Source organism: Camelina sativa, chromosome 4 (assembly GCF_000633955.1).
Source record: "Camelina sativa cultivar DH55 chromosome 4, Cs, whole genome shotgun sequence".
NCBI lineage: Eukaryota > Viridiplantae > Streptophyta > Magnoliopsida > Brassicales > Brassicaceae > Camelina > Camelina sativa.
In genome coordinates this window covers 19,635,996-19,650,046 of record NC_025688.1, presented here as the reverse complement: position 1 = coordinate 19,650,046, position 14,051 = coordinate 19,635,996, and the positions used below count along the sequence as shown (strand labels likewise).

The 14,051-nt window shown below is 35.1% G+C and overlaps 1 protein-coding gene across 1 annotated transcript; it reads left to right on the top strand.

The window, feature by feature from the left end:
- LOC109132529 (beta-galactosidase-like) lies at nt 11,268–13,717 on the top strand. Its single transcript, XM_019244173.1, has 6 exons — nt 11,268–11,541; nt 11,864–12,103; nt 12,411–12,557; nt 12,784–12,862; nt 13,363–13,546; nt 13,643–13,717. The coding sequence occupies exons 1-6, from the start codon at nt 11,412–11,414 to the stop codon at nt 13,715–13,717; spliced, it is 855 nt and encodes a 284-aa protein (XP_019099718.1). The 5' UTR covers nt 11,268–11,411.

The window sequence follows — 14,051 nt, the reverse complement described above, 5'->3', positions numbered from 1 at the left end:
GGCAGAAAAAGAAATAGAAGACAAGAGAGATAAGGAGCAGAAAAGAAAAGAGATTAGAGATCTGAGATGAAAGAACAGAGAGGGAGGCGGCTGCAAGAGAAATGAATTATGGTATCGATAGGCTCTGATACCATGTAAGGATAGAATATTATTGTATATCTCAAGAGTGATTACAAGAGTACATATATATACAGTTCTAGAGAGAGCCTCTACGTCTAATAGATATGGAAGGTAATGTACAAGGGAAGAATATATCGTAATAGTAGTGACATGATATTCTGTATCCTTAACAGTTACTTGTGGTGCAACCCCTATGGGTTTCGTTGACTACTTTGGTTGTAGTCGTCTCGATGTAGACCTTGCAGAAAAGGTACCTTTCATTGCTTGTGCATCGATATTGATCATGATGAACAAACGTAACATTATGCTTTGTTTCTAGGTCATTCGAGGGATTAATGATGGCTGTAAGCAATCCGGCTGTGAACTTAAAGGAGGAGAGGTATTTTTCTTATATAGTTAGACCCCAATTCCAGCCTTGACTATTGCTAATTTTTATTTCGATATTTTCGGATTTTTTAGACTGCAGAGATGCCCGACTTTTATGCTGAGGGTGAATACGATCTTGTTGGGTGTGCAGTAGGCAAAGTGAAGAAAGCTTCTGTTATAGACGGGAAAAACATAGTGGCTGGAGATGTTCTTATTGGTCTTCCTTCTAGCGGCCTTCATTCCAATGGTTATTCTTTAGTTAGAAGGTACGTTGGTATAATATGAGTTTACTAATGTAGTTTTAAATCTAATTTTGAAAGAAATTTGTTTTCAGTGTAGTGGCTCAAAGCGGTTTTTCGTTGAAAGATCAACTTCCAGGAGGGTCAACTAGCCTTGGTGAAGCTCTAATGGCACCTACTGTCATTTATGTGAAACAGGTTTGTTTATTTTTTGTAACAAAAAATATTGTCATTATCCAATTTGTATTAATCCTATAACTATTCACATTTACAGGTACTTGACCTGATCAGCAAAGGAGGAGTGAAGGGGCTAGCTCATATAACAAGTGGAGGTTTCACTGACAACATTCCCCGAGTCTTACCAGATGGTTTGGGTGCAGTTATTCACACCGATGCTTGGGAAGTTCCACCTTTGTTCAATTTTATCCAGAAGGTAACTAATTAAAGAATCCTAGATTAGCTTGAATAAAAGAATGATTCCCTATAATTTATCTTTAAAAAGTTGTTATTGTTATTGTATATAGGATGGGAGTGTAGATGACTCTGAGATGAGAAGGACGTTGAATATAGGAATTGGGATGGTTATGGTGGTCAGTCCTGAGGCAGCAATGAGAATATTAGGAGAAGTAGAGGATGGCAACTATGTTGTGTATCGCATCGGACAAGTTACCAGCGGTGAAGGCGTAACCTATCACTAAGAACATGTAAACAAACATGTTATGTGAGACTTATTTTTATTTTATTTTTGTTTTCTTTTGGCTAAATGCAAACACATTTTAGGATTGCTGTCGTTACTTATTTGTTCTCTCGTTACTTATATTTCCTCGTTATTAACATAATCTTTTAGAAAGAAAAAAAATTGTTTAAATCCTACTCTATTAATTGGGAAGTACAAATATGAAAGTAAACTTAAAATGTGTAAAAAATTACAATCAATTGCCATTAAAAAAAAATTAAGTTTAATTAATTAATTAAATATAATTAATTAATTAAAAATTAAAAAGCTGACAGATCAAATATAATATAGAAAAATAAAATAAAAAATATTTTCTTTCTCTAATAAATTATGGACGAAAATTACTAAATATTTTTTTAAAAAAATATAAACCAATCAGAATTTCAAAAACTAAGATTTTATATCTAAGTAGACAATAAAATTATTTTAATAACTAAATTTTTATTCAACTCTCTCATAACCATATACTTCACTATCATATATCACACACTTATTATTTATTCCCCTGTCTCCAAAAGAGAGGCGACGTTTATCTTATCTGTTGTCGTCTTCTTCACTGTCTGAGGCGACTTCTGTGACGTAGATCTTTTGGCCTAGAATGTATCGCTTTATCTTGTATTTTTTCCCTTCAACTCTGTAGACCGGATGATCTGGATTTGATTGTGGCCATGCGTATTGATCATGAAAGCCTAAAAAAAAATTTCTACATCCTTAAAAATCAATTTTTTGTGTTTGTGGTAATTTTGGAAAAAAGATTTTGTTAAGATTTTAAATTATGATTCTACTATCATCTTTTTTTATTTTATTTACAAATTGTTTGGAATTTTCATATAATACTTATGATTAATAAAATGCAGAATTTTTTCAGCATATGTTGTGATTTGAATTTTTAAAAACGAAGATATATTACTCAATCTATGAAAAATTTGTGTTTTAATTTCCACATTGGCGGGTTGGTAAAACAAAATTGATATAGATGATAAATTATAATTTTTATTTGCTAACAATTATAATATTTAAATTACTACTTCATATTTCACAAAATAATGATGCAAATACAACAAACAAACAATATAAAACTGTAATATACGTCAAAAATAAATTACTATAATATTCTAAAATAATTAGTATTCAAAAAACCAATAGATTTACAGATTAATTAAAAAATAAATATTATCTCAAATAAAATAACTTTTAAAAGAAAATCTAACAATAATTTTTATTATTATATTATAATTTTTTTAAAAATGTTGACCCGTGCTTTAAGTACGGGATATCTCCTAGTTAAGTGATATTTTGTTACTCTATTCAAAATTATATATTTTTCTTTTATTTGACTATTTATATTCTCCTAAATTTTTTATTATTGATTGAATAATTTCTTTTAGATGGTGACGAAAAATAGATTCTTTTAAATAGTAAATAATATTTTAATAGAAATAAAGTATATCACTCAGAAAACAAAAAAAATTATATCACTTTAACTACACCAATACTAACACTATATTACTGAAGACCTTATCCTAAGAGTTAGCTTTTCTATGTCCGCACTTGAAAGGTGGTTTAGTTTTCGATTTAGTTAGCAGCTACTTGACCGTTGAAAATGGTATTGAAATTAGTAGCGATTTACTTTATTTTGATCGTTTCATCGTATACATTAAAAATAACCTAACATTTATATATATAAAAAAAATTACATTACTTTATAAACTTACACAATATTTTAACTTCATGTGATTTTTAAAAAGAGTACATATTAAAAGACATGAAAACATACAAATTAGAGAAATATTTGCATTAAAATGATTTTAAAATACTGAAATGTACCATTTTTGATCCAACAAAACATGGAGCTAAGCATATGATTTAAGATGTAAGATTTGGCAGACCCGATACATACTATAAGATCTGGTTTTGATCTAAGCATATGACTTTAGCTATACCAAGATAGTAGCCACATTCATACAAAACTTTGGTAGGAAAGTTTTGAAAATTCTCAAAATTTATCCACACAAAATTGTATTGTAGTTGTCTCGATATAGTCTTGCTTCAATATTCCCAAAATTTATCAAACCGAAAACGACAACAAAATGTCTAGAAAGATGAAAACAACAATTGTGATATCATTAGCTTCTCTTAAGCATGTCTTTATTGGGGGTAGTAAAGATCTACTTACTTTCTGCAGCAAAGGCAATGCCCTTCTCGATGTCTGATGTCTGCTTTGAGTTTGGGCTTGATAGTCTCCAATACAGTCTGCTCGTACTTGGCGAGTCCATGGAGGTCCAACTCCACCACCGACTCAATCCCTTTCTTCCCGAACTTGATTCTTGTCGCAAAGTATGGGAGCTCGGTGGCTGAAGACGCCACAAATGCGTACTTAAACACATCATCAGACGTAATTAAAAGAGTACATATTAAAAGACATAAAAACATACAAATTAGAGAAATATTTGCATTAAAATGATTTTAAAATACTGAAATGTACCATTTTTGATCCAACAAAACATGGAGCTAAGCATATGATTTAAGATGTAAGATTTGGCAGAACCGATACATACTATAAGATCTGGTTTTGATCTAAGCATATGACTTTAGCTATACCAAGATAGTAGCCACATTCATACAAAACTTTGGTAGGAAATTTTTGAAAATTCTCAAAATTTATCCACACAAAATTGTATTGTGATTGCAACTTCGTACCTATACATCTTGGATCTATGAACAATGTTTATTGTTGATTTTCTTTGTCATAATGATAATTTTCTGATTTTTCTATGGTTAAGTGATAAATGGATAAGATTACATTATTATTTTCTTTCAAATAAACATGGCAAACTAAATATAATTGGGTGTTTCAAAACATTGTTAAAATTAAAAATTGATATAGAATATCATTTTTTTAAGAATAAATGTCGTTTTATTTTTTTAATACAAATTTTGATAAAGAAGTTATTTTTTTTTATTATCTATACTGCTTAGTGTATTAACCAATAAAATTTATAGAAAATACATTTTTTATAAATATGTGTGTCAAAAATTTAAATAATAATTAACTTCAATAGCCGGTAATATAGCCATCTCATGTAATTGGGTTTTGATTATAGACGTAATCATGCGAACACGACGCCACGTGTTGAAAGGTTTTGATTTGTCGTTTAGTGAAGTAGTAGGATATTCCCAGTGTTTGTTTGGTTTGGTTTGTCTTTGCCTTGTTCAATCGACAAATCACACAACAGATGGATCAACCTTGTCCTTGATCCTGCCTTGGCGACCTTACCCGAGAAATCATTCATTCTCCTATGTTCCGAGAATTCACATCTACTAAGTAAGTACGTGATAGGAATCACACGTCTCTCACGCATCTCTTCTCCTCTGTTTTATTATTTATTTAGTTTTACTATTATTTTAGTTTAGTATTTCGTTTTTCCCTAATTAACCGATATCTATGTAAACCGGATTTGCACTTTTATTATATAAGTAAGGCATACAGCCGCACATGAACTTAATCGAATAATAATATTTTCTTACATCTTTCTCTCTGTTAACTCATTATCATCGACCACCATCGAATCCTTTGCTCTAAGGTGATATTCTTATTTCTTTCACCTTCTAGCTTGTGATTCACCGTTCTCCGAGCTTTTGGTAAACTTCTGAATCGGCTTTATATCTCTCCCTAAGAAACCTATCTCATTGGTATCAGAGCATAACGAACCTCAGACCGTAAATCATGGCAGATGCTACTAGATTACAGACGGCAAAACAAATTGATGACTAGAAGAAGGTCACTGATGACCTCAACTCCAAGATTGAAGGTTTGGTGAAATCGCAGGTTAGTCTAGAAGAGACAATCTCGAAGTTCATGTCACAAACCTTGACCCAGTTTAATCGACCTCATGAATCAGACCCATCCGCCTCAGCCATCTCGTCATCGCAAAACCCAACCACACCCGACCCACCCAGTGTTAACCAATCTGCTCACGATCTTAACCCGACACCTCCACTTGAGCAAGAGACAACACCTTTTTTGCCTAATGGACTGGCTTCAAGGATGACGAAAATTGGCTTCCCAACCTTTGATGGCACCAAGATCAATGACTGGATTTATAGGTGTGAGCAAATTTTTCATGCTTGAAAACACACCGCCGGAGCAAAAAGTTCGTTTTGCGTCTCTTTATCTCGAGGGGAATGCTTTACAATGGCATCACAATTACATCCATGAATGATGTGGTGGTTATCCTTTATGGCCAGCATACATCGTTGCCATCTATAGTCGCTTTGGTGAACCTTACGATGATCCATTGTCTTCGTTAGTCACCTTGAACAAAGCTGGTGATACTTTGGATGTTTACTTAAATAAATTTGAATGTGCTCTTACAAGGTTGTCGTTACCAAAGTCATATGCGCTCAGCATCTTTTTGGCAAATATGAGTCCACATCTAGCCTTTCATGTGAGACAGTTCGAGGTGCAAACAGTCTCGGAAGTAGGTCGTCTTGCCAAATTACACGAAACTTACCTCCTCCACTTTCCATCCAAACAAAATAAAGTTTCTTTCAACCCATACTACAAACCCCAGCCCACCCTCAATCCGACCACTGCTCCCATACTCCCATCACCCAAACCAACCTTCACACCAAGAACCACTTCTGAAAGACCAGCCCGAAAATTCTCTTACCAAGAGATGCAAGATAGGAGAGCCAAAGGCCTATGTATGTTTTGTGATGAACCTTTTTCTCCAGGACATCACTTGAAACATAAGAGAGGACAAATTCTTACATGGAGCGTGAAAAAGATATTATATCAGATGAAGAGGGAGTTACAGAACTAATGTTATAGGAAGTAATAGAAGATTGTCCTGATAAAACACCAACTATATCTGTGAATGCTCTGAGCGGCTCTACCACATTCAATTGTATGCGGATCATTGGTCAGTATGGGAAGAAAAAGATTCATATTTTTCTAGATCCCGGTAGTACACACAACTTTCTGGATTTAAATGCAGCTAAAGACTTGGGGTTGTTTGCTGGAAATTATCAAGCACATGTTTGTCTCAGCAGCAAATGGGAACAATTTACAAACAGGTTTCAAGTGCAGCGATTTCACATGGTCTATGCATAATTACACTTTCACTACAGAAATCAGAACTTTACCTCTGGACTGTTATGATTTGGTGTTAGGAGTGCAGTGGCTTGTTATTCTTGGTCCTATCTTGTGGGATTTTTTGAACTTGAGAATGGAGTTCACTTTCAACGGTGTTAGACATATCTTGCGGGGTGTTACAAAAGTCGGATGTAAGTTGATTAGCGGTGGTTGTCTTAATCATTTGTTCCTTCAAGAACCACAAATTGCAATGCTTCAGCTCAGAGAAATAGACGACTCAGATCCCCCCTCCAAATCTCTACAAACAGACGCCTTGTTCTCTTATATCTCTGCCACAGGAACTGATTCTGTACACTTAACCTCTTTGCAGCCTCTGTTAACATCTTATGCAGACTTGTTTGCGGAGCCTACTGAATTTCCTCCTTTTAGAGAAGGATTTGATCACCAGATTCCCCTTGTCGTTGGAGCCAATCCTGTGAATCAAAGACCTTACAGATATTCCTCGCTATAGAAAGATGTGATAGATACTATGATTAAGGATATGCTGCAACAAGAGATTATTCAGTACAGCTCTAGTCCGTATGCCTCTCCCGTTGTGCTGGTTAAGAAAAAAGATGGCTCTTGGAGATTATGTGTGGATTATAAAGGCCTCAATAAGCAGACAATTAAAGATAAGTATCCTATACCATTGCTTGAAGATTTATTAGATGAGTTAGGTGGATCAAAAATTTTCTCCAAGTTGGATCTCAGGGCTGGATTCCACCAAATCAGAATGTCACCATCCGACGTGTATAAGACAGCTTTCAAAACACACTCTGGACACTATGAGTATTTGGTGATGCCGTTTGGTCTTACAAATGCTTCTTGCACATTTCAAAGCCTCATGAATCATGTATTTCAGGGTATCGCCAGAAAATGTTTGCTTGTCTTCTTTGATGACATTCTCGTATACAGTCATACGTGGGAAGAGCATCTCCAGCACTTGAAAATGGTTTTCACCATACTCCGGGAACAACAAATGTATCTTAAACCTTCCAAGTGTACTTTTGGAGCTACCATTATCGAATATTTGGGCCATTTTATATCTGCAGATGGTGTGAGCATTGATCCTAGCAAGATCAATGCAATTGAACAGTGGCCTATACCCTCGACTCAGAAGCAGCTGCAGAGTTTTTTAGGACTAGCCAATTACTACAGACGTTTTATCAAGGGTTATAGCGTTGTTGCTCGACCACTCACCACTCTACACAAGCCTTTATAGCACTGAAGGCAGCCCTCACCTCGTCTCCAGTTCTAACTCTCCCTGACTTTAACAAGTTATTTGTGATAGAGACAGATGCTTCTAACTCTGGAATTGGTGCTGTTTTGATGCAGGATAAACACCCAATTGGGTACATTAGTAGAGCATTGGGTCCTAAACATCAATCACTATCCGTTTATGAGAAAGAATTGATGGCAGTGGTGCATGCTGTACAAACATGGAGTGCCTATCTCGCCCACCGACCATTCCTTATTAAGACAGATCAGAAAATCTTGAAATTTCTGTTGGAACAGAAGGTAACAACTCCCTTTCAACAAATGTGGTTGTCTAAGCTTATGGGGTACACATATGAGATCGAATATAAGCAGGGAAAGGAAAATTGTGCAGCTGATGCACTCTCAAGGGTTTCTGGGTCTCAAATTCTCCACATCACCCTTTCTCAAGCTCATCATGGATTCTACGACTCTCTCCAGTTGTTATGGCAAACTGATCCTCACTTGCGGAAAATTATCTTTGAGCTCCAATCTGACAAGGCATCTCACCCTGCGTTTACTTATACTAATGATGAACTCCAAAGAAAAGGAAAGTTGGTCGTAGGTAATGACACATAGGTTAAGCTTCACATTTTTAAGTGGTTACACGATTCAGCAATAGGGGGACATTCAGGCAGAGACGCCACACTACATAGAGTGAAGTCATTATTCTATTGGCCACGAATGAGTTTGGAAGTCCATAACTACGTGCGGAATTGTTCTGTTTGTCAAAAGAATAAGTATGACTTAGCCGCCAAACCGGGTTTGTTTCAGCCTCTACCGGTTCCTACTGGTGTTTGGGAATCAATCAGCCTGGATTTTATCGAGGGACTACCACCATCATCCGGCAAACACTGTATTCTAGTTGTTATTGATAGGCTAAGTAAGAATGCTCATTTTCTAGCCTTATCTCATCCATACACAGACGTTGATGTGGCTCAGTTGTATCTGGATAACATTTTCAAGCTCCATGGTATGCCTAAAGACATAGTAAGTGACCGAGATCCCACCTTTTTGAGTGAAGTATGGAAAGAGATGTTTCGGGTTCAGGGTGTGGATTTAAAGTTCTCTACAGCCTATCACCCACAAACAGATGGACAAACCGAGGTAACTAATAAGACTTTGGAAACTTATTTACGATGTATGACTGCTGATGCCCCACATACTTGGAGCAAATGGTTACCTTTAGCTGAGTGGTGGTACAACACTACATATCACAATGCTATTCGCTGCTCTCCTTTTGAGGTTATCAACGGCCAGCCACCTCCAGTGCACTTGCCTTACTTGCCAGGCGAAAGTTCTTCTGCCGTAGTTGATCGGAACCTTTAACATGCTCAAGTTTCACATACTCAGAGCACAAAACAGAATGAAACAACAAACAGATTCTCGCCGGTCATTTAGGGAATTCACTATCGGAGATCATGTCTATCTCAAACTCCAACCCTACCGACAAAATTCTCTCAAAACCAAGCAGGTACCTCACAAGCTCTCACCTCGCTTCTATGGCCCTTTCCGTGTGATCGACCGTGTAGGAAATGTTGCTTACAAGCTTGCTCTACCACGTGGAACCACCATACATGATGTGTTTCATGTTAGTCAGCTGAAACTTTGTCCTAACCCTCCTACATCTGCTCCTTCCTTGCCTCAATTTATGATGGACGTGGGTGTTGCAAAGGAACCCGAATTCATTCTTGACCGTAAAACAGTACAACGGCACAACAAAGCAACCACTAAAATTCTTGTTCAGTGGAAAGGACTGTCTCGAGATCAAGCTACATGGGAGTATTATCAGGATTTTGTTAGCAAATACCCTGCATTTGATTTTTGAGGACAAGAACTCTTTGAAGAGGGGAGTATTGTGATAGGAATCACACGTCTCTCAAGCATCTCTTCTCCTCTGTTTTATTATTTATTTGGTTTTACTATTACTTTGGTTTAGTATTTCGTTTTCCCCTAATTAATCGGTATCTATGTAAACCGGATTTGCACTTTTATTATATATGTAAGGCATACAGCCGCACATGAACGTAATCGAATAATAATATTTTCTTACATCTTTCTCTCTGTTAACTCATCATCATCGACCACCATCGAATCCTTTGCTCCGAGGTGATAATCTTATTTCTTTCACTTTCTAGCTTGTGATTCACCGTTCTCCGAGCTTTTGGTAAGCTTATGGATCGGATTTATATCTCTCCCTAAGAAACCTATCTCATTGAATCACAAGAAAACCACGTTACTCCGTTGATTCAATGAGATAGGTGCACTGCAAAATAAATGTGTTAATTTATATTGATATAGTAAGATTTGTAGGTGTAGTAGTTTACATCAAATACTGGTTATTCGTATTTGATCCGTTTCAAAAATAAGGGTAACAATGACTTTAAAATTGGGTCCACGACGGAGTACTGATTTTCTTATTATCGGTTCTGTTACTTGATCCATTACCGCTGAATTATTATCCGACCCAACATATCCGCTTTATTAATATAATAGAATAGATAAGTATTTTATTTAGTTTATTCAATTTATAATTATTAAAAAATATATATTTTTTATAAATTCTGTAAGTTTTGATAATGATCTTTTTATATTATTAATATTTTTTAAAACAAAATAATTTATTTTGTTGTAATCAAATTTCTTTTATTAAATATTAATTTTTATAAATGTCAAAATCTGATATTAAGATTGATAACTTGACACATGTCAAAATCTTGTTAATGGCTAACTTTCAAAACCTAACTTTATATAATAAGATAATATATAATTTGTATTTCTTTAGAGATGTTAACAACAAAATTTAAGTTAATAGATAAATACATTTAAGATAAACTAATATTTGTAAGTTTTTTAAAAAACATACTTTATAAACTTACAAAACATTTTATCTCCATGTAATTTCACAAAAGTATACATATTTTAAAAACTTAAAATACATGGAAAACACACAAATTAGAGAAATATTTGCATTAAAGTAGTAAAAATAAGAATATGAGTGTACAAATTATACACCCAACCACAACATTTTAAAATTAAATGGACAAAATTATAATCTTTATTTTCATTCAACTAATTTAAACTTGGAAAACTAAAAGATAATTGCGTGTTTACAATATTGTTATTAAAAATTTGACTAAGAAAAAACAAGTATACTCACTTTATTTTAAATTAAATGTTGTTTGAGAATCATTTTTTTTTAACAAGTGTAGTTTTTTTATATTTGCATTGCAGATTTTTGAGAAAATAAAAATACTAATTTTTATATCTACTAATTTGTTGTATTAACTAAAGAGCCATCTCATTAATATTTTGATCACAGACGTAATCATGCCAACACGACGCCACGTGGGGTTTACATTTTGTCGTTTAGTGAAGTAGTAGGATATTCCCGGTGTTTTGTTTGGTTTGGTTTCTCTTTGCCTTGTTCAATCGACAAATCACACAACAGATGGATCAACCTTGTCCTTGATCCCTGCCTTGGCGACCTTACCCGAGAAATCATTCATTCTCCTCTGTTCCGAGAATTCACATCTACTAAGTAAGTAAGTAAGTAAGCATGGTTTCGCTGGCGACCCAAATGATTCTTCCTTCTGAGAATGGGTATAGAGTTTGGGAGGATCAGACCCTTTTCAAGTGGCGTAAGAGAGATCCTCATGTCACCTTGCGTTGCCATGAATCCGTCGAAGGTAGTCCAATTACCCAAAAAAATCCTTAAAAACTCATGCTTTCTTCTGAATACTCTCAAAGTACTAAATTGAGAGATTTGCCAAATTGGAACAATTGGTTGTAAAGAGTGATCCTTTTCAATTGAAATTTATTCTCTTGTTACATATTCGATGCTCTATCTATATTGTCTTTGATCATGATAGCTAAAGTTCGGGTCTTTAGATTCTGTATAGCTGCAATTTCATCTCTCACACATCATTGAGTATGGTTTAAACTTGTTATTAAGTAGTAGCACAAGTGGAGAGTGAAAAAGGGAATTCTAATTTTGTATGATTATTATAGGTTCTTTGAGGTACTGGTATCAACGGAATAACGTGGATCTCACCGTATCAAAATCTGCTGTTTGGAATGATGATGCTGTTCAAGCTGCTCTTGATAGTGCTGCTTTTTGGGTCGACGGGTTGCCCTTTGTTAAGTCTTTATCTGGTTACTGGAAGTTTTTCTTGGCACCTAAACCTGAAAATGTTCCAGAGAAGTTTTATGATGCTGCATTTCCTGATTCAGACTGGAACGCTTTACCCGGTCAGTTTCTGATCCTTTCTATACAATTATAATAGTAGCTTGTCATGTATTCTTGTAATGCTTAGAATAATATTGAAGGTGTAATAGTGGGGTATATTAGTCATGTCTAAAACTAGATTTTCAGATGGTTAAGGGTGTTATAGTTCTGTAATCTGAGAGTTGGTTCCGCAAATAATATACTGGGTACTGTTCTGTAACTTGTGTTTCAACTTGGAAGTCTCACTTGTATAACAGAACGTGAGACTTGGTTTTTGTTGATAATGTTCTGGTGTCTAGCAAATTTTGAATTACTTCCTTCGTTCTACAGTACCTTCCAATTGGCAGTGTCATGGATTTGATCGGCCTATCTATACGAATGTGGTGTACCCTTTCCCGAATGATCCTCCTCACGTTCCTGAGGATAATCCTACTGGTTGCTACAGAACCTACTTCCAGATTCCCAAAGAATGGAAGGGTATGTTCCATATCTTTTTATGCTCTTGTTTTTACATGTGCAAATTTCATTATCCAGATAATGGCATGAGATTGGATTAAATCTGTTTGTTTTCATATATGCACGTAGCCAACTTTATATCTTTCAATCCAGCTCCCCCTGGATGATTCTTTATGATTCTTTTGTATGATCTTCCCCTTTTCATTGTCACTTGATTTTCTGAATAGAAGTTGTGTCTTTTTGGCAGACAGAAGAATACTTCTTCACTTTGAAGCTGTAGATTCCGCATTTTTCGCTTGGATAAATGGCAACCCTGTTGGGTACAGGTGTGATATATGCCCTAAGAGGATTAACCTCTATTTTATTGATCTTGTTGTGTCCTCTTCTTTAGACATGTACAAGGATATAGGGGCACAGTCTTTCTTCTGAGTTCAGCTTGAGTCTAAACGGCCTAGTCAAGGAAATGTACGAATGTACTCTATATAAGAATTGATAGAATAGATATGCTAAAATTGAATATGTTAACTTCCAATCCATTTTTATTTTGTTATTAGGCGCCAAATTTAACCTGAAACATAAGAAATAAGGATGCATCTACTGAAAAAAACTAGTGTTTTATGCTATGTAAATACTTTGCTTTGGTTACCTAATCATGAAAAATCTAACTTAGAATGTAACTGTAGTAATAGGGTTCTAGTCAAGTCATGGGATACGAAGACTAGTCTTATTTCAACTTCATTTATGTTCTAGCACCTATTTTCTGTTCGGCAGTATAGTCCAGAAGTAATACCTTTACCAATCTATTTTCCCTTTTCTCTTAAACCAGTCAAGACAGCAGGTTACCGGCTGAATTTGAAATATCTGAATATTGCTATCCATGGGACTCGGGGAAACAAAATGTTCTTGCTGTTCAAGTATTTAGATGGAGTGATGGTTCATACCTTGAAGACCAAGATCATTGGTGGTTGTCTGGTATTCATCGAGATGTGCTATTGTTAGCAAAGCCCAAGGTTTTTCCTCTAGTTTTGTTAACGAGACTGCATGTCAAATTCACTCATTTTCTCCACTATATACGGCCACTGATGCATAATTAATTATCTATGCAGGTTTTTATTGCTGACTACTTTTTCAAGTCAAAATTGGCAGATGACTTTTCGTACGCAGACATCCAGGTAGTATAATCTTACAGAAGTTGTTCTCATTGACAAAATCCACTTATTCATGTGCCTCCAAATAATTTTATATCTTGGCTTGATGTGTATTTTACTTGCTTTTCGTTAGATATTAATTAAGTAATGTGTGCACTTGTTATGTTTAAAAGTTTCATTGTTTGTAATTTTACAGGTCGAAGTGAAGATAGACAATATGCAGGAGTCCTCAAAGGATCTGGTTCTTTCTAACTTCGTCATAGAGGCTGCCGTATATAGTACTAAAAATTGGTACAACTCTGAAGGATTTAGTTCTGAACTCTCTCCCAAGGTGGCCAATTTGACGCTTAATCCTTCTCCAAGCCCA